Source organism: Calypte anna, chromosome 3, assembly GCF_003957555.1.
Source record: "Calypte anna isolate BGI_N300 chromosome 3, bCalAnn1_v1.p, whole genome shotgun sequence".
NCBI classification, from domain to species: domain Eukaryota; kingdom Metazoa; phylum Chordata; class Aves; order Apodiformes; family Trochilidae; genus Calypte; species Calypte anna.
The window spans coordinates 14,960,406-14,986,718 of NC_044246.1; the positions used below are offsets into that span (position 1 = coordinate 14,960,406).

The window sequence follows — 26,313 nt, forward strand, 5'->3', positions numbered from 1 at the left end:
GCTAAAGGACACCAGTTGGGTGTTTTGTCAGTCTTAACTGTGCTGGGGTGGAGGGGTCTAGCTTCTTGTCCACAGGGCTCCAAAGTAGAGTGTTAGTAAGGCACTGTATGGTAGCAATATTATGAAAAATTAAATTTGTGTTTGCTTTCATTAGTAACTAGCAGGTGTTCTTTCTGATAATCATCCGACAGTGTTGTGAAAAGGCTGAAAAATGATCTAACATCATAAACACTGACCAACCTGCCATCTGGGGAAAACTGAATTTGGTCTATTTTAATTACATCAGTACCCTTTTATTAATTAAAACTGTTGCGACATACTTCATTTTGGCAAGATAACTTCTTTTAAGGAAACTCATTTGCATGGTTAATTCAACTCAGACCAGAAGTAAGTGTGGAATTCAACACTGAGGGTAATCAACCCCAGCAGCAGCTTGCCTAAGGTTGCAGTGAATTTTCTTTTACTTGGGGTCTTCAAGTCAAGATCAGATATGTGCTGGAGTGGTATTTTCTGGTTAAGCTGGCATGTGTGAAATGGATGCACAAGTTAGTGTGGGACTCTTGAAGGTTCTGTGCAGGAAAGTGATGAGATTATCATCACTGTTCCTTCTGGCCTCAAAGTCATCTTAGTTTCCATGTAGCTTTTCTAGTGGCAAAAAGTAAAATTGACTTAGCTAGATGATAAGAGCATAGATGAAGAGACCTTAGGGGCAGTTTCTCCAGTGGCTGAAGTCCTAAAGTCTTTGTTTCTTTGCATAATAAACATTTGACTCCTAGATTAATATTTTTATACAGGTAGTGATTTTCATTTTAGGTTTCTCGTAGTTCTAAGATGGTGGATAATTAAAATTATTCTTGTACCTCACTGTCAGCTGTGCTACTTTTGTCTCTGCTTCACAGATTCTCATCCTCTTAAAGATTTTGCCTGTTTTTATTTTGCCCTGGAGAGGTTGCCTATCTGGCACTCATGCCATCATACCCTGAGCTTATCGTGGCATAAGGAGAAGAGGGGAGCGAGTTGTGGGGCAAGAGCACAACTTTCCTCTGGGGACAGAGAATCCACTTATTTCAAAAGCAGTGCTGGTTTATGCTGTTTTAAATGCTGATAGTTCTGGAGCAGAGTCATCTTGCAGCATAAGTATGTCTTGAGGATTAGTTTAGATGTAAAACATGAGTCCATTGCAGAGCAAGTTAGTTCAGAGAGCTAACTTTTCCTCAAAAAAGGCAACACATCAAGTAAAGCCACTGCTGTTTATGTTCCCAAGCTTTTTCTCTAGTGTTTTCTCTGTGAGTCTGCTCAGTTCTGACAAATGCTGCTTGATTTAAGGTTAATGTCAGATGGGAAATATGTGGCCATGAAACTACTAACATGGAACTAATGGAATAACTTTAATTCCTTTAAGTGACCTATCCATTTTAAGTTTTATTACTGCATGGTCACTGCTTCTCTCAGTGCTTTGAAAATTGGAGCTGGGGGAGAGGAAGTTTTGTGTGCAGTTTAAAATACTCATTTCTATAAAGGTTAGAGGCTTGACTGGAAGGGCATCTCTTTCTTCTGTTACCATTTGTCCAGTTTGGAGAACTTTCTTAAGAAGCTCTCTCCATGTTCTTTTTCACTTGGTTTATGAAGTTGTTTCACCCTGCTTTTGGGCTTTATCCTGCCTCTTGCTTTCTGCAAACCAGTGAGCTTGCTGGCTGAACTTGCAAGCTTGCTGCTTGTCTTCCTCTCCCACTCAATTTTTCCCTTTCTGTTGAAGGTTTCCCCAAAGAAGGGTGGGAAGAAATGTAAGTCCACTCAGCTTCAGCACAAGTGCAGCTTGTGACAGTATCTTAAGACACAAACCTCTTTAGCTGCACATGGCTCTGGGCAGGACAGGAGGACTGGAAGGGGAGGCAGGCTGATTGCCATGGAGAGTTGTGACAATCTTTGTAACTGGCTGTTGCCACAACAAACCTGCAAGGCTGAAAGCTGTGATACCTGCCAGAAGTAAAGAAGTAAGATTAAACTCTGGGGCTGGTAAGGATATTCTGGATATAGAAAATCCACTGATTTGCCATGTACTGGGACAACTACTGAGGACCAAAGCCTGCTAGAAGTGGCCTTTGAAGATGGGGTGGGGATAAACTTCTGAAAAACTAGAGGTTACATCGTACATGCGAGTTCCTCTCTTCTTCTGCTCTTGGGAGACACAAGCATGGTAGCATGTAGGATTGCCTTGAAGAATTAATACATAGGCTCTTTTCAACTTGTACAGCCAGATCCAGGAACTCTGAAAAGAAGAGTAACTGAGTATTAGTATCTTTATATTATGTATACAAGGTTAATGGAACAGAGGTAAGAATGTAGAAAAATAAGGAGAAGAGTAAGGGGATGTGTGTCTCGTACTGAAATGGGTTGCAGGCTTAGTCATTTTATTTCTTGCCCAACCAAAGTACTCAGAAAGGGAACTGGGAAGATGCTGCTTGCCTTGTTTGAGAGACTTGTGGTATCGTATGTCTGAGAAACTGGCTCAATATTGGCTACTGAAAGAAACATTCGAGAACTGTTTTATTAAAATCCTCTGAGCTCTAAAGAAAGATCTCAGGGTTAAGCATCATCTACATGTGCAGCTGTCGTGATAGTACCTTCAGAGAACTAGTATTACTGTCATCTCCATGGGGAGCTAGAAGGCACAATTGCCAGTCTGTTTTTGTTAGTCACCCTTTTGCTTGATATAACACTTGGCATCTGTCATATTTTCAATCTTCTGTGCTTCTGAAATAAAGGAACTACATTCTTTTTGAAAGAGTTATTGTGGTAGACTACTGAGGAAAAGCCTGATTTGATTCATATGGTAATATTGTTTTTCTAGAATGAGGAAAGTCTGCGATTAAACTGGGCTTGCCTGTATTTCTGGTAGTCTGTTTTGCTGACTGAGACAGACTGTAAGAAAACAGGAAAGTAAATCTATCCTAGATGAATTTAATAGGTACTTTTACTTGTGTAAAGGAAGGGGCAGGGGAACATATTACTGGCTTTCCGAATAATTTGAGTGGAAGGTAGTAACATAACATTGTTACAATGAAATACTGAAAAGCTAGGAATTGTTTAGAGTTCTTGATTTCAAAGTCTTCAGCATGCTTAGTCATTTGGAAAGCTCTAAAAGCATCAGTCCTCTATGAAACATGAAGAAAAAAAAAAGATAATGAGAAAAAGCTAATGTCAGTTAATATATCAATGAAAGTTTTTCTCAATTACTTTCATTTTGGTGTCCTACAAGTAGATAAATTCTATCTGATTGTAATTTTAAATATTGTAGAAGATAATGATGACTCTTCTCAGAGTAAGAGAAAGCAGATAATTTAGTTTAGTACAATTGCTTGTAACATCACTTCTGGAGAAAGATGACTATACAGCCCTTGGCTACCAAGACCTCAGGAATACAGCAGGTAAGTTAATATGATGCTTTATGTTGCCACTTGGCTTAGAGGTTTTCAGGAGCATAGGCAAAAAAAAAAAAAGGCAGAAAACTTGTATAGGGAAGCTAAACACTGTTTTAAGAGAAAGTAGCTGGAAAAGAACACGAGAGATGAGATGAAGGCAGGAATACAAATTCTGTGTTTCAGGGGTGGTTTCTGGCAGTGGTAATGTCATCTGGCTCCCTCTGCCTGGGAGCACAGCTCTGAGGGTGTTGCTGCACTGGGGTGTAGTGCCAGTTGTAGTTCTTCCAGTTTGCTCCCTATTGATTTTTTGTGCAGGGACTGCAAGGTCGTCTGCTCTACCTTTGGATAACATAACATGACCATCCTGTGTGAGCTTTATTTCAGGCATGTTGATTAGGTCCTTCTTTGTCACTACTTGGTCCTTATGTGTAACTTCTGTGAGTTCATTCCCTGGGCAGCATCTCAGTGTACCATGTTTGTTTATCTTAGTCTTTCTTTGTTCGTTTTAATGTTTCTCCATATTGGGCTGAGTTAAGATGCTACCTTTTTATGCAACATGTTTTTGACAAGAATAAAAAAACCAAAACAAACCACACTGAAAAATTAGTTTCAGACAAATGAAGCCCTTGGAATATAACACTTGGCAACCATGTGGGTTGAATGCTGAAAGTTATAAGAGTATATGCAGACTGTAAAACACACACTGCATCCAACCAAGTATATGTGAGCTCTGTTATATATTAGATATCACTGCCAGGATATTACTGTGGTGCTTCTGTCCTGTAATTGTGTTATGCAAAGATGTACCTCTGCATTGTCTTTTATTTAATATTTGGAAGGAAAACAGATGATGTTTGGAGAATGAGCTTCACCAGCAGAACTCTTCTTGTATGGTCTGTTCTCAAATGTGTTGTAACTGTTGGTGAAAACACTTGGAGTTAGTGAAGGTGCATTATATAGACATTATATATCTATATAGACATTATATAGACTCCTGCTTTGGCAGGATGGAGCGATATGTCAGATCATGGGACAGTGGACCTTGAGCCACTCTGATAATGGGTTGCTGAGAGTATTAATTCATATTAATGAATAAATAAACTACTTCCCTCAAGTAGAACTGCAAAAGCCATACAGATTTGATTGCATTCTTCTCTAGCAATTTCTGAATAACAGTAGGTGCAGAACCCTTGAAATGTTATACTGGAGATTTTTATTTTGTGTGTGGTAGTGTTTTTTAAATAGCTTTGCGGTGACTGCTTTTCTATCAAAGCTTTTTTTTTTTTTTTAACTGGAGAACTAAGGTTGTTTATGACCAAAGAAGTGTAAATGGGAAGGCATTCACTGAGAGAAAGGTCTGTGAAGGTTAATATGTATGATTTGTTTGTTTTTTTTCCTGTTATTGACTTATTACAGGGATATGTGATGACAAACTGGTGGCCAGGGTTACATTGCTGTAGGATTTGTGATCCTGGGGAAAATAGCTATTTCTCTACACCTTGCCTTCTGATCCAGCACTTAAGAGTGACTATTAAATAGTAATTTGAAAAGGTAGGGGGAACTTAACTTGTCTGGGACTCATTAGTGTGAAGGGTGAGAAGATGTAGTTTTTCTTGCCAAGTGAAAATACTGTTTGCTCACAACAAAAGTGATATTTGCTCAGTCCCTGAGGTTGTGATGAAGATTTTTGGCTTTCTTTTTGTTTTGTTTTGGTTTTTTGGTTTTTTTGTTTTGTTTTGTTTTTTGTTTTGTTTTGTTGTATTTGAACCTCAAATGTTGCAATTCCCTGGCTCTAGGGACTGCAAGCTCTGTGTGTCTCCCCCCAGTGAGCTCTGGGACTGGACCATTGCTGGTCAGTTATAAGCTGAAGGAACAGATCCTTTCAAATGTGCTTGATTCAGTATGTCATAAAAAACATTTTAACTGCATTTTAAACCACAGCAAGAGGAGCCAAACATCCAGCTTTGACAGATATTCTTTGTTTTCTTTAGACTTGGCAGCTCAGGGATCTTCAGGATGAATCAGTTGCCAAAGTGTAGGCATCTAGTGCTGCTCAAAATTTCCTACAGTTCCCTACCATCAGATACAACGTAGAATGCTGGGGAAACCTGCTTTATATTGGAAATTATACTGGATATAAGGACAAAATTATTTAGTATGAGGGTGGTGATCCACTGGGACAGGTTGCCCAGAAGTTGTGGGTGCCCCATCCCCAGACATATTCAAGGTCAGGCTGGGCAGGGTTTTGAGCAACCTGATCTAGTGAAAGATGTCCCTGCCCACAGCTGAGGGGTTGGAATTGATGATTTTTAATGGGACCTTCCAATCCAAACCATCCAGTGAGTCTGTTACTACAACACTTTAAATGAAGTGCTGAGTTCCTCTTCCAGTACCACAGGCAGCATTTTTTCTAAATCTGTGAGGACAGATCTGAAAGACCTTCTCCAGCTTTATAGCTTCCTTTGCTCTCACAACACTGCTTAACTTTGCCTTTGTTCCTTTCATGGTGTGTTTATTCTGCTGTTTTGATTGCTCTATTGTATAACTGCATCAATAAAACTCTCTATAGAGAACACTTCACAAAGCATGTGTGTCAATTTGCAAGGCACAGTAAAACCTCCTTGTACAGGAGTCCCATAATAATTTAATTCCCACAAGTGCTGGCATGCTGAATTGTAGGATTCTAAAATTGTAGGATTGCTTTCTGTTCCCCAAGAGTTTGGGAGCTATAGTTATTTTTGAATTTTGCTTTTATCTTCTGTCTCTCTGCATAGTTGCTCAGTGTTTTTTTTTTTTCTGTGATGGTTGATTGGCTCATGTAATACATACCTGACAGGAACATTTACCAGAACAGATGAAAGACATCCTAATGACAATAACATTTTCTGGTAACTGTCAGTCTGAATGTGTCTGCTTTAACTGTAAACATGTACAGCATCATGGGTGCTGTAGTGACCAAAGAGGAAACCTCTTTCCAGGCTGAGAAAGTTCTTCCTGGGGCAGAAAAACTGCAGGTAACTGGTTGTGTCCCAGGTCTGTCCATCACTGAAGACAGAAACAATAGAATAACCCTTCAAACACAGCCTTGTACATTTTTCTGCCTATCCTACTTGACCTACAGGAGTTTGACTTTTATTTATGTCTCTAAAAGATGATGCTTAGTTTTGTAGCATGTTGAAATATTAAGCTGTACTTTATTCCCTTAGCGTTGAGACTGTACTATGCAAGTTGATTTTGGTGTTAAAAAAATTTGCTTTGACATCTGTGCTTCTAAATACCAAATATTTTGCCATGATCCAGAAAATGACAGGGCCAAGAGATATTCTCATTGAAATGCACCTTGTCAAAACAAAAAAATCAGGGAGGGGAAGAGAAGACTGGTCAGTTTCAAAGCAGGAATGAAGTATCCCAGGGCAGACCTGGGATATTTGGTCTTGGACTGGAAATCTCTTGTGATCAGGGCTGAATTTTGCCTGTTCAGACAGATTATGTATTTGGAACAATTTGTGAAATGGTAAATCAGCTAAACTGTGAGCTGCCTCTGCTTAGTCTAGTCAACAGAAGTACTGAGAACCAGGAATGTGTCTCAAGTCAGTTCTAGTTTTTTGGTTTTTAAAATCTTATTTGACACTCCAGGCAGAAGCATTCTGCATTTGGAAATCTGCATTTTCAGACCTCCCTTAGGAGGTGCATGTTCTCATCCTTGTTTCCTTAACCTAGCAAGAAGAGATGTTGAATGAGGGGTGGTGGTGAATTGTGCCCTGTGTTGTTATCAACTGTTAGGGGATTGAGCACAGCCAACCCTTTCTTCTGCAACTGTGCAGGTGTTCAAAAAAAGGGAAAAGAAAAAAAAAAAGGAATAAGGACAAGCAGGCCAATGTGGAGGACCACGTGGTGCAGTGGTTATTTTCAGATGAGAGAGAGGAAAGCTGAGATGCAGCCTCTCATGTAAAACAAACAAACAGAAAAAATGACAAACACCATCAAGTCCCAGCCCCTTCTCAAACAGAACAAAAAAAACACTCCACAGAGGTATTTTTATACATCTCCTTGTCTTCAACAGGAGTGTTGTTTCTTCTTTCAGGATGTTTTTGGATGGGTTGAAATACTGTTTTGAAGTGGGTCAGGCAGAAATGAAATGGAATGAGGGGTGGAGAGGAATCTTGCTTGTTTTGGGAAGCTGTTGATAGCAGAGGGTTCCTGATCAGGACTGGGTGTGCTATCTTCTGGGCTGAGCTGCTCTAAGAGACAGGCAGAGGAGGAGAGGCTCTTCTGTGCCTTGATTGTAAGTGCCTGGTGAGAGTTTGCTCTTGTAGCTTCGAGTTCAAAAGCTTGATGTCAAGTGTTAAAACAGTGACAGAATACTGTGAGACAGCTGGTGAAACACTGTTCTCAAGATCTGTCTTGATCCATGTCCTGGGACTTCTTGTTTTTCTTGAAGGTCTTGTAAGTGCTAAGTGGCTGCAGCCTAAGAGACAACTCAGCTGGCGGATGTTGCTCAGGAGTTTCTCACTGAACTCAGTAACTCCTCTTGTGGGAGCTCATTTGCTGCTTTTCTCTAGCAGGGAGGTTGCTAAAAGGTTTCTTTTTCTGGCACTCTCAAGCTACCAAAGTCGTTGGTTCATTAGTAACTAAGGAACAGAAGCATTTACAGGAAAAGCTCCCAGAAGCTGGAAATAGACTTTTCTCCGAAAGAGAAGTTGTTTTGATCCTGTTTGTTTTTTGGTTTTGTTTTTTTTTTTTCTTTTTTTAAGAGGAGCAAGGGATTTGTCCACAGGGATCCACCTGCTGACACAGTATTTTGTACAATATAACTTGGGAAACATAATTGGTGTTGTATCATCTGATATAAATCAAGCAACCCTAGAGAAGGGACCACAAATAATGACTTTACTGCGAAGGGTCGCTTAGTCTTCCACAATGTCAGATGACTACATTAAACTTGATCCTTGCCATAGTAATATGGAAAGGGATTGCAATAAATACAGAAATCTGGGATGGTCAGATATCTGAAATTATGATCTCATTTTTTGGTCTGTGGAAAAGACATTGTTTGGGTGTCTTTGATACTTCTTTTGTACTATCTATAGTACAGACAGTGCTGTAATTTTTGTAATTGCTCCTTAGACTTAGCTTCAGTACTCACAGGAGAGTAGCTGGACTATCAGATGTTGCCTATAATGTATTCAGATTAAGTCTTTACACAGGAGCTGATCAAAGTAGTTATGACATCAATTAAATCTCATTGCTTTTTGAGGAGTTTGAACAATAAAGTCTGCTCCCATGCTAACACATTCCCAGAATTTCTTTTGGTCTTCAAGAAGCATTGCACTTAAAGAAGTGATCCTCAACAGGTTTGCTTTTTCATGGGGAGAACAGTGGATCAAAAGACACTCTTAATATGAAGTTCATGGTTGGGTGTTTTTGCTTAGTGTTGATGGTTTTTTTCTTGCAAAAGTTGAAGTGTAACTGTTCTTACAAACTGCTGGTTGGGGGATCAACACTTGCAGGACTTCTTTGACAAATCTATGGTAGCTGTTGAGAAATTAGATCTTGACTGATGGGCTTGTGGAGGTACTAGTTACATCCTGCCATTCATATTCTTTAATATTTACTTCAAATTAGAAGTGGAAAAGAGGGATGACAGATTGCAGGGGAAGATAAGTTTATTCTATGAACAGCTTGTCCTGTTGCAGAGTTTGTGCTGTGCTACAGCCTATTTTTAAACTTTTGCTCCTAGAGGGACTGTTTGTGGCAAGCCAAAGCATTGTGTTAGGTGGGAAAGGGCATTTAAGCCCCACAGAAATTAATGAATTAAGTTTGAAATCTGGAAATTGTTCTTTATTGAACATGAGGAATCTTACCCAAATAAATGCAGGGTGATATTGGGTCCCAGGAAAGCTTTCTGGGATAGTAGTGTTGTGCTCTGATTTGGGCTGTGAACTGAGGACAAAACTGTCTCGAATTCAAGTTTATGTGCATGCTATGAACTGAGTAAAAGTATTAGGTGGCCAGCTTAGCTTCCACTCTGTGTTGGCTTTTATTGATGCAGATCTATAGCTCAAGCTGACATAACAGAAGATTTAATACAATCCATATCGTAAAGGAAAGAAGGTCAAGTCAGAATGAACATAAAGCTAGTAATATGCAATTTTCACCTGCCTTGGATTTAGTTGCTGTCCTGATACTGAGCAGAGTAGCTTTGAAATAATGTGTCACATTGGACTTTTCAAAAAGGGCAGTAAAATTTAAAAGTTACTCATGGTGTTTCTCAGATAAAAGTTTCTCAGTAAATGCAATGGGAATCTGTCAACATTACCATCTGAGGGAAGATTAACAAGGCCATACCTAAGTGTGGCTCTCTGACAGGTGTTGTAGCTTTTGATTTTGAAGACAAGATCAGCATTTTGGAGGCTCCAGTGGTTGTAGCATTACATATGAGCCTTCAGTAGGAAGTTGAAGTCAAGCTTATTATCCTAAAATGTTAAAAGCATGATTCAGGGGGGCATGGATCAGGACCGCAGGCAGATGAATGGATGGAATCCTCCCAGGATGCTGAAGCAAAGAGGTGAAGAAGGGGGACAAGAAGGGGTTTGACCCTCGTGATCCCTCCAATTTATACCAAGTATGATGTGTATGGGATGGAATTCTCTGTTTAGTCAATTTTGGTCATTTATCTTGTCCAGTCCTCCCTAAAGGAGGGTTGCAGGTGTGACACGAACTGTAGCTAATAGAAAACTGTCTACCAAATCGGTCATCTCCAAAATAGGCCTGTCTAATTGTTTTATTCTTGTAGCTTGCTAAGATCCTTGTTAGAGTTGTCTTTTTACTTTATGAGTAACCAATATAAGTAGTTTGTTTCTACTTCGTTAAATGGAGGAGTAGAGGCTTTTTTCCTAAGCTGTAATTAAAGCTGGTTATTCCAGTTTCAGTGAAGGCAATAGATGAAAACTTCATTTAGAAGAAAATACTTTAAAGGATCACTTACTCCAAAGAGCTCATTTGCCTATTGTAAGCAGTTTCAGGATATTTTAGAAGATAGTCCTGTTTCTAAATAAAATTCTGCATGCATTGTTATCTTGTGGTGATTTTAAAAGTCGGATTTGGGCTGATTTGATGCTGTCATCTGCATGCATGGTCAAGAGCTACCTTTTGGGAAGATGTGTGTCACTTAGTAGCTTTTGAAACTATTCTGTTTTGAAATGATATAGTTTTGAAGCTATAAGGGTTCATTCTGACAGTATTCCTTCTAATTCATTTACTGAAGTGTTAATCTGGTGATGAGAAAGCTGTGAAACAGTCTGTATAACTTCTGTAATCACTTGTAAAATGAGGACCTCTTAAACAAAGCATAACCTGAAAGTTACTGGTAACACTTTAGTTACTGGTTATGTGTTTCTCTATACATACCTGTAGACCTCATTTAGGTGATGATGTTTTCTTTCTTATTCAAGTATTTTGAGTGAGACACTACGCTCAAGTTGTCTGTATCCATAAGCACACAAAGTTAAAATTCAGTGGGATGTATTAATTTTACACTAAGAACTTTATCACTGGCAGACTTTGACAGCATTTATTGGCATAGATAAGATTATTTAAATCAGGGGCACAAGAGTCAGAGTTTCGAAGAACAACAGGCTTGTCCTTGTTTTGATTTCAGTGATAGCTGGTTCTAAAATTATGGCCATGAGATACATGTTACATGTAAGTATAGGCAGTTGTTCTTGAAACACTGATGTTGTACTTCTCATCACATGTACAAGAACAGCTTTAAAGAACAATTGTACAATTGTTCTTGTACAATTACTGTACAAGAACAGTAATTAAATGGAGTGGCTTAATCCAGACAGAAGCTGTGATGCATATGGTGGTTTGTTTTTTTCAAACACTTTCAATTACAAGGATGTAAGACAAGATGACTTGAGAGGTCTCTTGTCTGAAAGTACCAGTTATGCTTCTGTTCCTTTATACTAAGGTGTTTCCACTGGTGTTTATATTTTAGTCACATTGGTTGTAAAGGGGAGTCCTTCCATTTGGGGTTCCTGAAATGCAGTGTAGGTTTAAAATTAATTATTTTAAGCAAATCCTTCTCATGCCCTACTTTCCTTTTAAATGTGTTTAAAAGGTTTAAAAACAGAAATGGAAAATAAAAATCAGATGTTGAAGATGTGAGAGTTAAATTACAAGGATTATTTACCTTCATGCTTCACTTAATAAATTGATCAACAGCTGGGATTAAATGAATTTTCCTCCACTTGGTGCTAGCATGTTGTACCATTTAGATTTGTGTTGTTAATTGTATGTTAGGCACATCCGTGCTGGGCCTTTCTGAGGAAAAACAATGATGAATTACCTGCATTATTTATCACTCCCAGCCTGCTAATCCTGACACATGTAATTCACTTTATGCAGATCTGGAGAAGGAGGAGAAGGTCTGATGTCTTCTTTCTTAAATGCAAGGAGTAAACTGGGTGCCCCACTGATCTGTGTGGGGAACACAGAGCAGCTGGTTGAGTGAGCAGCTGGTGCTAAATTTAGGAGTTTATTAGGAGCTGGTGTCCTTGGAGTTTGTACAGACTTTCCTCCACCCCATCAGTACTTGAGGCAGCTGATGGTGGAACTGATGCAGCCTGTCAAATTATGCAAAAAAAAGATGTCCCTGCTCTTTCTGTGGTTTCAGGAAAAATATGCTGGATGGAGGGGAAGAGCTGTTTTTCATGGAAGAAAAGCTGAGCTGAAAGAGCTTTCATCTGCATCGTGGTAGAATGCTTGGGGAATATCTGCTGAATACAGTGAATTTTTTTTTTCTCATTTATGGGATATCAGAAATACAGCTGTTGGAAAGCAAACCTCTCCTAAAAGGACTTGCTGAGGTCTCTGTCTTTTCATGAGATAATAAATCACACATTTGGGGCACGTTCCAGAGAGCAAGAATAGATCAATTTAGGTTTCAGTGAAGACACAATGTTGTTGTTTGTGAGGTTTTTTTCCAGTTCCTTGTGGTACAAACAGAAAGGGATTTCGTTGGTTGCTACTGAGCAAATACATAGGAGCATCTTGTACCAGAGTTCTGTTTTGGCTTGTGATAGCCATTCTCACACTCATCTGCTCAGTTTGTGTGAAAGACCTGCAGCTTAAATCCCTTCAATGTTTGAGACATGTTTTCTCTTTCAGAGTTCAGATGGGTCTCTGTCAGGGGTTATGCAGAAGTGGAAAGAGTATCAGCTCCAATGCCTGAAATACTTATATGAGGCACCCCCCATTGCTGCAGGTAAGCCTGCTTGGTAGAGGTAAGATATTTACAAAAATTTACAGAAATTTACAAAAAGTGACAAACTTGAAAATACTTCTCCAGTTTACTTTCCAGTCCGTTTCCTCTTTATCCCATTTGTTGCTGCCTGCTCTCAGTTCGATTCTGCTGAGGGAGCATTTTATAGAACACTTTCATTGTAACAATGTTAGTTTTTAGGACCAGAGTGTTTTGCACTGGCAAGTGGTGGCTTTAACACATCAAAGTAGCACATTAAATAAATCTAATACCCCTGAAACTTTTCTAAGTGTCAGGGTAAAGAGTGCATTAGGAAATCTGTGACTGTGCTGTTCATGTTGACCTAGCAGTTTGAATGCCTAAAGTTGGCATATACTGTTTTGAACATAGTAAAGTGCTGAAATGGCTTGTTTGTTTGTTTTGGGTTTTTTTGTTTTGTTTTTTTTATAAGTGCCTTTGTGAAAATGAGAATGCAGCTTATCTTGGCAGTTCAGCTGCTGTACGGTGTTGAGAGCAGCTGTGATATGCCAGCACCATGGTGTTTAGAGGACACAGGTGACTTGTCAGTGATGCTCACAGCTGGACACAGTGCACCCCTCCTGTGCTTCAGTGCTTCTGTCACACAATAAGATGGGTCTAAAGTTATATCTCTGAAGAATTATTTCAAACCTGTTAATTTTCCTTCTCTTAACTACATTGTTGTGGCAGACTGAGAGCAGTAGCTGATGACAGTAATGACAGAAACATTCCTCTCCCTCCTCTCCATTATCCTGTTGAGTGGTTGAGTGCTGCCCTCTAAGAATGACAGTTTAATAAATCTAAAATTGAAGTATTCTCATGTAGATTAAGCTGTAACACAAAGTTATGGTTGTGTGAGGGTATTTAGTTGATGTATCTATGTATTAGGCTGAATTTTCCAACTGCATGACTGTGAACCATTCTCTGGAATTATTATCTACATTATTTGTGGCAAAAATTCTTTTCAGTTATACTGAGACACAAGGGTATAAAACAGAAGATGGAAATGAGTCTGTATTGATTTATCTTTCTTGTCCCTTGATTTAGTCAAAGACCCTAATCTGTTCTTCAGTTTCACCCTGAAAGAAGATTGCTGTTGTGTGGGAATAAAGCAGTGGACAAAAAAAAAAAAAATCTCGTCTAACTCCACATCAAAGCTGAATGGCACAATGCTGTTATGGCTTAAGTGCACATGTCTGTGTTTCCTTTTACCTTCTGCTTTTGAGTCCTGTCCTCCTTGCAGTATTAATACAAGACAGTGGCATGACCCTCCCTCCCATCTCTCTGCAGAAGGCAAGTTCTGCAACAGAACATTTGACAATTACGCCTGCTGGCCGGATGGGCTGCCCGGCACCTACGTGAATGTCAGCTGCCCCTGGTATCTCCCCTGGGCTAATGCAGGTAAGAACCTTTCCTTACAGGCACAGCTTAAAAACAACTCTTGTTTCCTTCTACAGTCTTAGCAAGGATAAAATTGTCCTAAGTGGCTATAAGTGCAGTCAGTTCTCTGCAACATAAAAATAGGAATGGGGCTCAGCCTAGTACACTCTTTATCTGCATTTAGCAGGGCACAATGAAAATGAGAGACGAAAGAGCTTTTAAGGATTGCATTTAGTTTGGATTTTTGTGCTCTCATCTGGTTTTGCTGCTTCAGTAGTGGTCACTGTTAATAAAATGTCGTGGTCCTTGTTGAAGGCTATCTTAATGGTGTAGTTTGAGATGAAAGTATCAAAGCTAGATGGTAGGTCATCATGTAGTAGATAAAGGCAAAAGGTCCAAAGTGAAAGTGATTTGTGCTAGCTACATCCAGAGGTGAACTTATTTATCAGAATGCTGCAAGGTGACAGCATTATCTGGTTGCGGAGATTTTTGTCTTTGAAGGACTGAATGTCACACTTAAATCTTACACCCTTATGTACCATGTACACTTGGTGGCACTTGAAGGCAGTGTGTAGTAGATTGCTTTGCATAATATTCTGTCCTGGAAACCAGTGACTTGTGCTGTTTGTTCTTTGAAGACTTTTGTATGTGTTGAAGTCAAAATGAAACAGTTTATTAATGAGCTTGGTATGGTGAAGTGGCTTCGGCTCCAGATCAGAGGACACTGGTTAATGAGGATGTATGCATACAACTGCTGAGTGTAAAGATGGTTTAAATATGGAGTGTATGTTTAAGTTTTAGTACAATGGGATTTTAGGAACGAGAAATGAAAGGAATGGGATAGGTTTGGATGGTCAGAAGATACTTGGTTATACTGGATAATGTGGGACCTGGGCATGATATAAATCTTATGGAATAAGTGGTAGAAATTACACTGAGTCTGGCTGAGATGGAGGTAACTTTCTTAATAGAATTTCTTTAAGGCTAGAAGTGTTGATAAAGCATCAGTGATTTGGCTGTTGCTGAACAGTGCTTGTATGGCACCAAAGCTCTTTCTACAACCTATGCCGTGCCCAAGGGGTCTGCAGGAGACTGGGAAGTGATGCAACTGGGACAGCTGACCTAATGTGACCAAAGGTGTATTCCCTACATTAAGATATTGTGGTAAACATTAAAAGCTCAGGGAAGGGGAGGAAGAAGGGCACGGAGGCATTCTTGGTTATGGTCTTTGTCATCCCAAGTGATGGTTACACGTGCTGAGACTTTGCTTTCCAAGAACTGACAGGGTATCTGCTTGCTTCTGGGAAGTAGTGAATTAATTCCTTATTTGCTTTGCTTGAACATGCAGCTTTTGCTTTTCTTATTAAACTGTTATCTTGAAGTTGTAGTGCATGTGGGGAAAATTCTCACATCAAAATCAAAACATCATCACAGCACCAGTGAAGGTGGACAATTTAGACAATATAATTCCACCCCTCATCCCTTCTCTGCTTCACAACCACGAAAGATTCTCTACAGTTATTGCCCGCCATGGCAACACCAAGTACCAGTTTGCCCCTTACCTCTCCCAGCTACTGTCTTTATCTTGGCTAACAAGTTTTTCCATCTTATTTTCTCCTCCATACCATTGAGGAAGGACAGTGTAAAGAGTGGCTGGCTGGGTGTTTGGCAACTGACCGAGCTCAACTCATCACATCCACCATGGTAGCTGAGGTCTCTGGTGTAGTGCTTCCAGTAGGTTTTTTTTTTTCCTTCGGCTTCTGTGCTCGCAGGGCTGTTTCTCAGTTTTGTTTTGTTTTGTTTTTTCCCAGACAGTTTTTGGCCCTTTCTTACATACGTTTTCCGTCACCACTGACTTGGCTGAGGGACTCATCTGTGCCCTGTGGTGGGTCCATTGGAACTGGCCATGTCCTGTACAGGCAGCTCCAGGCTCTCTTCAGAGGCCACACTGCAGTCCCTCACTGCCAACACCTTGACACAGGTGCCCAGTAACACTTGGTTATTTGCTGTAGCAGTCAGATGAGGGAGATGCTTGGAAATGTACACGTTTGGGGAATGGGGATGTGTGCATGTGGACATGTCAGGTCACCTATTGCAACCTTTTAGCTTTATGGCTGGCTTTAAGCTTGCCTTAGAGTTTAGTTCCTTAAAACAAAGTCACTGAGTTTGGATTGCTATTTTCACATTTACTTGGTGCATCTTTTATACAAGGGTTTCAGAGTACACACTATGGTGCACTTAGTGGTTAGGGACACTGGTGTGTGGGGGAGATCTGCTCTACTCTTTCTGCCCCTGTGCTTTGGGGTCCTGCTGCCACTTAATAACCAAGCTATTTGCTAATCCTCTTGAGATCATTAGTAAGGTTGCTATGTTTTTAGAATGGGTAAACAAGCTTTTATAAATTAATTTATACTAAATTGATATTTGCTTCATACTTGACATAAAATTATCAAATGCTGCAGAATTTTTCCTGTAATGTTAATCTTTCTGGATATTAAAAGACCTACGCAGGATTAAACATCTTTTCTTTAAACCTGTTTACTTGCAAACTTTAAGACCCTGAACACATTTATTTGACTTCCAATGGCTCTTGAAACATCACTGTGGGAGAGAGCCAAAGTTTAACACAGTACTGCAGATTAGTAAATTATTGTGATGTGCACTATCTTCCATACTTTGGGAAATAAGTTTTAAAAGAATCAATTATTCTGAAAACAATGTTTATTTCAGTGAAAAGATCAACAGCATTTTGTATAACCCCTTGATAGGGAGGATTGCAAAAGTATTTGAAAAAGTCATTAAACCTCTGGATATGTTCCCTTGTTGTGCTTATACCTCATTTTCTGTTTCATCAGTGAGGAATGAGAATGGAACAAGGAGGTCTTTCATTGTCTACTATAAAACAAGAAGTTTGTGTTGGTGCCAGGTACACAATTTAGGAGCCTGAATTACTGTGGCAGGGTACTACTGTTCATAATGTTTTGTGGAGTCATCTTCAAAGTGAATGCTAATAGGATGCCATGGTGAAGAGATAGCAGCTTTTTAATGGAAGGTCTAGAGCAATAGGAAGTCAGGCACACTGTAATCACTTAGGCATGTTTGTTACTTGGTGCTTAAAACCCTGTTTGGAACATGAAATACATTCTGGCACTACAGGGCTTCCATCTCCTCACCTGATGAAAACATAAAATGGAAAAATGGGCCCTTGTTTGGGAAGTACCTTCAAAAGGTGTTCAGTGAAAATCATCATTAAGTATGAAGCACTTCAGCCAAGCTTCTGCATTTAAGACTGACGTTTCTTTTCAAGTGTGTAAAAAGTTTATTGTGGGGCCTTCACACCATATCCCCAGAAGTGCTCTGGAGAATAAACTGAAACACTTGAAACTGAATACTTTTTTATGATGGAGGACTGAAATGAAGAAAGCATTAAGTGCAAGTCTCTTCATGACCTGGCTAATTCTATAAAAAGTATAGTAGAGTTGGATGTAGGACACAGAAGGTGTATCGAGACACTGATCTTTCAAGGATAGGGTTAGGGAAGCCAGAGCCCACCCAGAATCTGACAAGGGAGATGAAGGGCAATGTAAAAGGCTTCTGAACAGATATGAGTGAAACTTTGGATCCACTGCTGAATGGGGGAAGAGAATTCTGTAACAAAGGATGGGGAAATGACTAAGGTACTCACCCCTGAGATCAGTCAAAGTCTGGATCTAGGAAGATTAACTTACCTTCAGTGGAGGAGGATCAGATTATGGACCACTTAAGTGGGATTTGGTGGGGTGGGCTAAGAAGTGATGAATGAGCTGGTTGATGCTATTGTGAGGCCACTCTTGATTATCTTTGAAAGTTCATGGCAATAGAGGGAGATTCCTGAGGACTGTGAGAAGATAATTGTTACCACTGTCTTCAAGAAGCCCAAGGAGGAGGATCTGGGGAAGTGTAGGTGATCAGTCTTGCATCAGTTCCCAGGAAGGTGGTGGAGCAAAGTGCTCTGGAAACAGTTTCCAAACACAAAAGACAAGAAGGTGACTCAGAGTAGTCAGCATGGATTTATGAAGGTGAAATCAGGCTTGACAAACTTGATAGCCTTCTGTGATGAGATCACTAGGTCAATAGATAAGGGGGGAGCAATGAATGTTGTTTATCTTGATTTTAATAGAGCTTTTGACAGTCTCCCATAACATCTGCATAGACAAACTGATGAACTGTGGATTACACAAATGAACAATGAGATTAACTAAAAATTGGCTGAGCTGTTTGGCATGTAGGACTGTGGTCAGCAGCACAAAGTCCTGCTGGAACTCAGTCCCTAATGGTGTAACCCAGGGTTTGGTAGTAGGGCCAAAACTGGTCAGCATCGTTTATTAATGATCTGGATGATGGGCTTGAGTGGACCTTCAGCAAGTTTGCAGACCATACAAAACTGTGAGGAGTGGTTGCAACACCCAGTGATTCTTGAGAAGGAATAGTTGCGTGCATCAGTACTGGCTGGCTGGAAAACAGCTTTGCAGAAAAGGTTCTGCAGGTCCTAGTGGACATCCAAGTTCAGCATGAACAGCATTGTAGCCTTGAAGCAAAGAACACCAACAGTTTTCTGGGCTCTCAGGAAAAAGCATCGTTGGCAGCCCAAGGGGATGGTCCTTCCCCTTTACTCTGAGGGGTGAGACACATCTGGAGTGCATTGTCCACTTCTGGGCTTTCTAATAGGAGAGACATGGACATACTGCAGCAAGTTCAGCAGATGACCATGAATATTATTAAGGGATGGGAATGTGTCTTACATGAGTCAAGTCTGAGAGAGCTCATTCTTCAGCCTGGAGAAGACCAGGCTCAGGGGGGATCCTATCGATATGTATGGTGATAAATAGAAGTACAGGATATTAACTATAAACATTATTATTTTACTGTGAGGTTGGTCAAGCACCTAGAACAGGTGACCCAGAGAGGTTTTTGGATTCTGTCCTTGAAAATGGTCAAAGCCTGACTCCATGCGGAGCTAAGCAACTTGTCCTAGTTCAGCAACTTGCCCTTCTCAGAGCAGGGTGTTGCAATAGGAAACTGCTACGGTCCTCTTCCAATCTTGCCTGCTTTGTGATTCTGTTCCTGTTAATTTTTCTACTTAAGATGATAAGGCTCAGTAACAAGTTACCATCAGGTGTTACAAATTTCCATTGGTGTCAAGCAAAACAAGAGATGGGGAAAAGAATTTTTATGGGAAGTTTGTAATTCTGGAGCATTCCTTGATAATTTGCAGGTTTTGCAAATCTTCTACTATAACAGCTTTTATTCTTGTTTATGTCCCAGTGGCTGTCAGTCTTGAGCCTGCCCTTCTGCAGATCTTAGCAGCAGATGTGGCTCAGCAGGTTGCCCAGGAGAATGGCAAGCTGAAAATGATATGGAGAACTTTTTACCTGCTCAGCAGGTGTGTAGTCTGACCTCCCATGTTAGTAGATTCTTGTCTGTACTTGCTGTCACAGAGGTGCTCACTGAGTGGTGACTTTCTTCTTGCTTCTTTAGATTGGCAGCTTTTGAATCCCTGCCTGCATTGTGGGCATAGGTTCAGCAGTAAAAATTCAGCTTTCCCCAGGTCTTCAGATTGCTTATTTATCTGAAGATTCAAGAGTAGCTGCTGGGATATGGGAATCTGTTATTTGAAAAACTTCAGAATAAAACTGGCATTCTCAGTGTTGCATGTATTCAGGCTTGTGTATATGTGGAGGCTCAAGAGGAGTCTTTCACAAGACAAATCCATGAAACATGGGCCTGCAGGTCTTCTGAGCTAAGCAATGTGTGCAGCTGCAAGGCTTTATCTCACAGCAGCACTTGCCTTGTGGTTGCAGCATGTTTAATGCTGGTTTTGAAAGTGTTGCTTGCTAAGGCAGCCTATAAAGTACAGCAGAGACAAATCATACTGTCCCACTCGTGTCTCAGATCTCTTTAGAAACTCTGAGCCTGAAACTATTTTTTGTTTTGGTATGGTGCATCAGCATCCCTGCCAAATGCTGTGTAAGTGTGTGGTCTGCAAGGATGGACTCTGAAGGCTGGGAATATTGCGTGATAATTGAAGAGAAGAAAGATTGCAACATTAGCCAGAGATTTTCTGTTTGAAACTGTGCCTATACTACTACAGACTTGTTTGGTGACAGGCAAGTAAAAAATAAATGAACAGTAACTTGCACTGAGGTACTGGGAATTGAGTTGTCAGTGACACTTATGGGTCATGGACTGAAAGCTGGTTTATTATGTTTCTTCATTGGCATTTCACTACTGCATTATTTTTTTTAATTTTATTTTCTCCCCTCATACAGCTCAGTTTCCTGACTGGTGTGATTGCAGCATCATTAGTATTCATCTGCTTGAAGTATATTGATTATTACATATTGCCTTAACATGAAATTGTAAAATGAGGATATTCCAGGTATCTGGGTAATCAATATCACACTGAAGCCAAAGGAGCTGAGCTTCAGAGTAGCCCCTACTTCAGTGTGGGTTCAATCATTGTCACTGGAATGAGAAAGAGGTAGCTGATATATCTCACAGCACAGTACAAGGGTTTAGTGTCACAGCAAATAAGAAGCCCATAAATTGCTGGGATGTAATTATGTGGTAGGAGTTTATAAATTCATCTGCCCTTTTAGTGCTAGATAAAGTAGTTTTGTGCATGTAGTGAGGAAGCTCTTTGGAAGTATGAGAAGCAGTAGCTTTCAGACAAACAGAAGGTGGAGGGGATTTTAATTTTGGTCAGAAAAAGCATTCTGTTCAGAACTCAATAGGGAAAAATATGCCTTCATATTTTCAAGTGGAATGGCTAGATTACCAAAACAAACACATGCTTAATTTTCACCATGCCTTGCTTCCCCATCCTCTAAAAAAACCCAGATAAAAACGGAACACTATTTTTAGCCTCCTTATACATCTTTGAAGGAGCAAATTACATTAATTTCAAACCTGTATGGGCTATTTCACTCCAGCTCTGTTTTGCCTCTCTTTGTTTTTACACAACTACCATCTTCATGTGGAGACGCTGAAGTAGCAGGAGGGAGGTTACTGCTAAAAGGAATTGTTCTGCGAAATTGCCAGTACAGATTTTGGACCATGGCCATAGCTTGTCTAAGGCAAATTTCACATACTTCTGACTGCCTGAGTTAAGCTGTTCCTCCCATGTGTGTCTTGGGCCAAACCTTGCCTTTAGTAAAAAGCCAGAAAGCCTTCTCAGTTTATGGGCAGCATTGGAGTTACACCAGGTTAACGTTGCACATCTTGCTATCCACATTGCTGTCGGTGAGATTACCATGAGTTATAATAGGGCTGTGGCTGTCTCAAGGTCCAATCAGTGCAGAAACCTCTAAGGGAAGCTGTACACCTTTAAGGGATAGCAGGTACCTCACTGTCACTGGATGCCTGGTTTTTCTTGTTACCTTCTCATAATTGAAGGCTTGCTGCCAGTAACACCATGTGGATTTGGAAACTGTGGAGCTGAACAATTCATCTTGCAATTATGCCTCCTCTGGGGTTCTGATGTTTTATTGTTTAATAGCACTAAATCCTTTTTAATTAAAAAACCTTCCAGAGGTACTAGTTTCAGACAAGAGTTATGTGAACAGTGGTCACATCAATTGCTCCTATATGCACTGGTCTGCACAAAGGCTGGCTGCTAACTTGCATTAACACACATGTGGCTGTTTAGATCTACACTTAAGTATTTAAAGAGTTGTGAAGATTTTATGTTTCAGCTTAGTAACCTTCTGAGGCTTTGAGGTGACACCTGAATTGGCTTGACTTCTGGTCTGCATTGATATCTTTCTCTGGCACTGTAATGAATTTTGAAGTAACCCCGTAATTGTTGTACTTTCTGTGACTGAGTTAGTTTGAGCAATTTCGAGGTCTGTTTCTTTGGAGGAAACTAAACCAGAAGCTGTACATCAGGTGTGCATTGGACTCTCTTTGCAGTCCTGGTCAGGGACATCAGAGATAAAGGTTTGTCTGTACTTCTATGAAGCCTTCCAGTACAATCATACACAGGACATTGGAGGACTCCTGAATCACCAAGCTCTCAGTAAATCCTAAATGTATGTGTTGTCAGGTAAAGGGCCAAGGGGCTTGCATGTCTTTAGCTGCTGTTGTCCATGAGGTCTCAGTCCTTTATAATACCTCATGCTGTCTAGATCCACATTTCTCCTAATTTAAAATAATTTTCTTTAACTAGTAACTTTCTTTTCCAGCACTTGTCTCCCACAATTTGTTTTATTTTTTATATTTTCTGCTCTACTACATTATGTGTTGCAATGATGACTTCTGCTCCTTTGTTCTCCCAGAAGACCAGGCTAAGTACAGCCTGGGGATGCCTGGAAACAACATACCTGTTTTCAGCCTGTGATGTGAAAGACCTGAAAATGTCTGTGGTGGGAGCATAACCTAGCAGTTATAATCTCTGATAGTAACCTCATGTCTGCCTCTGGCTACTAGAAGTGCAGTCAGAATCTGATTAATTCTAGTAAATTGAAGGGTGTTGTGGAGATCTGGGGCTATAGGTGTACTTCACACAATAATTTTGCTCAGTCACAGTGATTGCATGAAACAAGTTTCCTGTGGGGGTGTGGTAATGCAGAGCCCAGAGACTGGTTTGCTGCTCTGGAGTACCTTTAAGGTACAAGGACATGTCTGGGTCAGCTCGCTCCCATTTCCCCTTACTGTAAGCTGCATTTGACATCCTTTTTCCATCAGTCCCCATTCCCTCTCTGGTGACAGAACTGCTTTTCCTGGCATGTCTTTAGGTAAGTGTGGGCTCCTTATGAGGCTTTGGGTGAAAATTGGGCATTATCTCATAACTGGAGGCTACCACTCTGATCATGAGGATTTAATGTTTTTTAAAAGCAGTTTCCCTAGGGCTAGGAGACACAGGCAAACCTTGTGGTTTGCCAGACCCAGAGATGATGGAAATCATCTGCATGGTCCCCACCTGCATTAGTGTCTAACTTAGTAGTGGCTATTCTTTAAAACATGAACTCAGAAACCCCTACTACTTGCCACCTGTATAATGTCTTCCCTCCCCAGAAGCTGTGATTCTAGATTTACACAGTTGTACTGGCACAGCAATACAGCAGATCCTATTCCCTGATACACACGCAGCAGAAACTTAAGTGCTGAAATGGATTTTGTTTGGGATCTGAGAGATTCATCTGTGGTTGTTGTGCTCACCAAGGGGTAGGGCTGAAAAAGAAAAGAGAATATTGACACATTTTTCAAGGTGTTGCCACAAGTGCTTTGGGTGTGTGGCATGCCATACTGTGACCCAGGTGAGAGACAATTACAAGCAGATCTCTGCCTCAGCAGGGATTTGGGGTCATTGAGTGTTTGTGGGGTGGCCTGTGGCTTAATGCCCTTCCCACAGCAGAGTGCTCTGAAGCTGAGCAGGCAGCAGGGTGGGGAGCAGGATGATGGGAAGCACTTGTTGGGGGAGTTGTCTGACTGACTTCATCTATCTTGAAGGCGTGCTTAAATGTTGTCCCATGAGTAACGTGGTCCTACCTGGGCCCACCATCTGCAGGCAAGTGCTTTAGAGCTCCCTGCATGCCCTCACCAACAAATGTGGTCATGGAGGGATGATGTTCAAGCACTTCTGTGGCATCTACTGTGCTGCAGGATTAAATCCACTGTCCTGGTCCTCTTTCCTCAGGGTTGCCTGTGTTTGGACACTATTCAGACTCAGAGGGTGAGGGAGTTTTGGGTCAGAGTGCCACAGTGCCACAAGCAAAAAGCTGAAACAGAAGCAAGATGCTTGCTCTTGTTTTGGAGACCTCCTATGGCTAACGATGGCAGGGCAATGAAATGCTGCAGTCACTTGTGTGAGGCAAAGGAAACTCTAAATGCTGCTTTTCTAGAGGGGTCTGTGGGAAGCTGGGGGAGTAGAGGTTTGTGTGAGAACTTTCCTTCTGACAGGTTGAAGTATATACATGGCTGAAACATTTGGTTTAGGAGACCAGGTTAAACCTTGTCTTGTTAAATCTCTCACTTTTGGTTTAATCATCTAGTTTTCATGCTCTGAGATATTCTTGAAATCAAGATAGCAGATGGCTACATGAACATACAGCTGAACAACTTGTTTGTCTTTTAACACGCCAAAAAATAAATTTCACTTCAAATACTGGTTGCAGTAAAGGTGATTAGACATTTATCAAATTTCTTACCTTCTTCCTAATAAAACCCAGTTTCCAGAAAGCTCTCCATAATGCTGGAAAGGGCCATTTTTCAGGGAAAAGATATTGCTTTGCATTTATTAACCCATAAGCAATTCAAAAATTATAATTTCTTGCACTAGCAGCTATCTAAAGAGAATTGGCAATCTCTGCTTAAAAAAATAATAGTTAAAAACCTCTAGTTTTTCAAGTTCACCTCTAGTTCTGTTTGTTCAGCTCCATCTGGTAGTACACCAGAGAGCTCAAGAACATATGCTGTTCACTTCAAGGGTAGATATAGGGACTGCTGGAAGAAATTATTTTAAAGAATCTTTAACAGCTAGATATTATTAATGTGCATCTAATGGGCCATGTGGCAGTACCATTCTCCATTTTATCAATTCTGTGTGTTTAAACAAATGAAATATATTATAAAGTTACTGGTTAAAACCAAGTTGAGGTACATGTGAGAGCACTGTGGCTTATGAGCTTTCAGCTGGAGTGAGATGAGTGTTCCTTTAGGGACAGTGAAAAGACATATGCTCTGGTTCCTCTGCTGCTGCAACAAAAACATGGGCATTCCTCCTCAAATGTGTGACAGCAGCAGCAGCAGGAGGCTTTTCATGTGGCCAGACACTCAGCTGCATGTCAGGGTGATGGGAGCAGTTGCATGTTGTTCATGTGTCAGGTACAGATCTGGTCACCTGAGGCCAGTTAGGAAGAGTTTTGTTTTCTGCACTGCTGGACTCAGGGTATAAATGCTGGGCAGCCTTGCTGTGGGAGATCAGCTTGCTGGGATTGACTGCATCTGTGGGAGATGGAGTACTTGGCAGGACTGTGTATTTTCCAGCCATTTTTCATTTATAACTGGATAATAGTTTTGTTGTGTTGGAGTAATTCCTTGATATATACTGTCAAGAATATCAAGGCACACCTCTGCAGAGACATAGCTGAGCCTCTTTCTGTGGCTGCTTGAGGAGTTGCCCTGAGCTGATCTGACTGAATAGGACCTGGGAGTGAGAAATAAACTCTGTGAAACCCAGTTGCAAGGAAGATGCTGGACTATCTCTGAGCCCATGCTATTCTAGCAGGTAGCTCAGCTTCCAACAGACATGTTTGAGCTCACTAATTACCATAAACTTCAAAACTTTGTCTGTGTAATTGAAATAGATATTATTTATCCAGTTTTATTTGTTTGCAATGCCACTGTAGTTTTTGAAAGGTTTGACCTCAAACCTTTCTTCATGTTACTTGCACTTAAGGACTTGAAGTTTTGTAATTACAGGGGACAAAGAGAAAACTGAACCAATTAAGGGCCTGAATCAATGTAGTACTTGTGTGTGCTGCATAATTAAATGCTTTGCTGAAAACAACTTATTATTTTTCTGGCTTACTTAAATGTTTTTAATTAGCAAAATATTGATTTTTTAAAATTTTATTTTATTTTATTTTTCCATGTCCCAAAGATGGGATAAAACATACCTGGTAACATACCAGGTAAAGTACCTGGTCTTAATACAGCATAGGTGGAGAGCAACTTTCTAGAAGAACCAGAAGACCTACAGCCCACTTCTTCCTCCCTTTTTCAGGAGTTTGTGGCACTTCACTTCATGTGATGGGAAATATTCCTCTTGCATCCAACCTATGTATGTTCTCTCATGTAAAAAATCTGCTTCTGGTGTGAGAGTGAGCTTAAATGTTGCTTCTTGCTCCCAAGATCCTCAGTGGAATTTGGGTGACGATACCACTCAATCTACTTGCATACCTATACAAGTAAATGCTTTATGCCAGGGTGAATCACACTTTTTGCCTCTTGATGTTATCAGCTCTGTGTTCAATTTTTTAAAATTTTTTTGATATTTTCATTTGACAGAGTAGTCATACAAAAAATGTCAACTGACTCAAAAAGTAAGTAGTAAAATTACAGAACATCCTCCTTTTCACACTGTTTCACAAATGCAGCTTTAATTTGAATATTTGTTAACCTGTACAATTATTGCACTTGTTAATGATGTACATGCTTTTAAGTATTCAGCAGTATTACCCTTTT

At 40.3% G+C, this 26,313-nt stretch overlaps 1 protein-coding gene across 1 annotated transcript in view; it reads left to right on the forward strand.

Moving 5' to 3' along the window:
• The window catches only part of GLP1R (glucagon like peptide 1 receptor), an 80,215-nt gene that overhangs the window by 14,883 nt on the left and 39,019 nt on the right, over positions 1-26,313 (forward strand). Inside the window, exons 2-3 of the mRNA XM_030447846.1 lie at positions 12,597-12,693; positions 13,999-14,109. Coding sequence (XP_030303706.1) covers positions 12,597-12,693; positions 13,999-14,109 — 208 coding nt within the window. The remainder of the gene's footprint in view (positions 1-12,596; positions 12,694-13,998; positions 14,110-26,313) is intronic.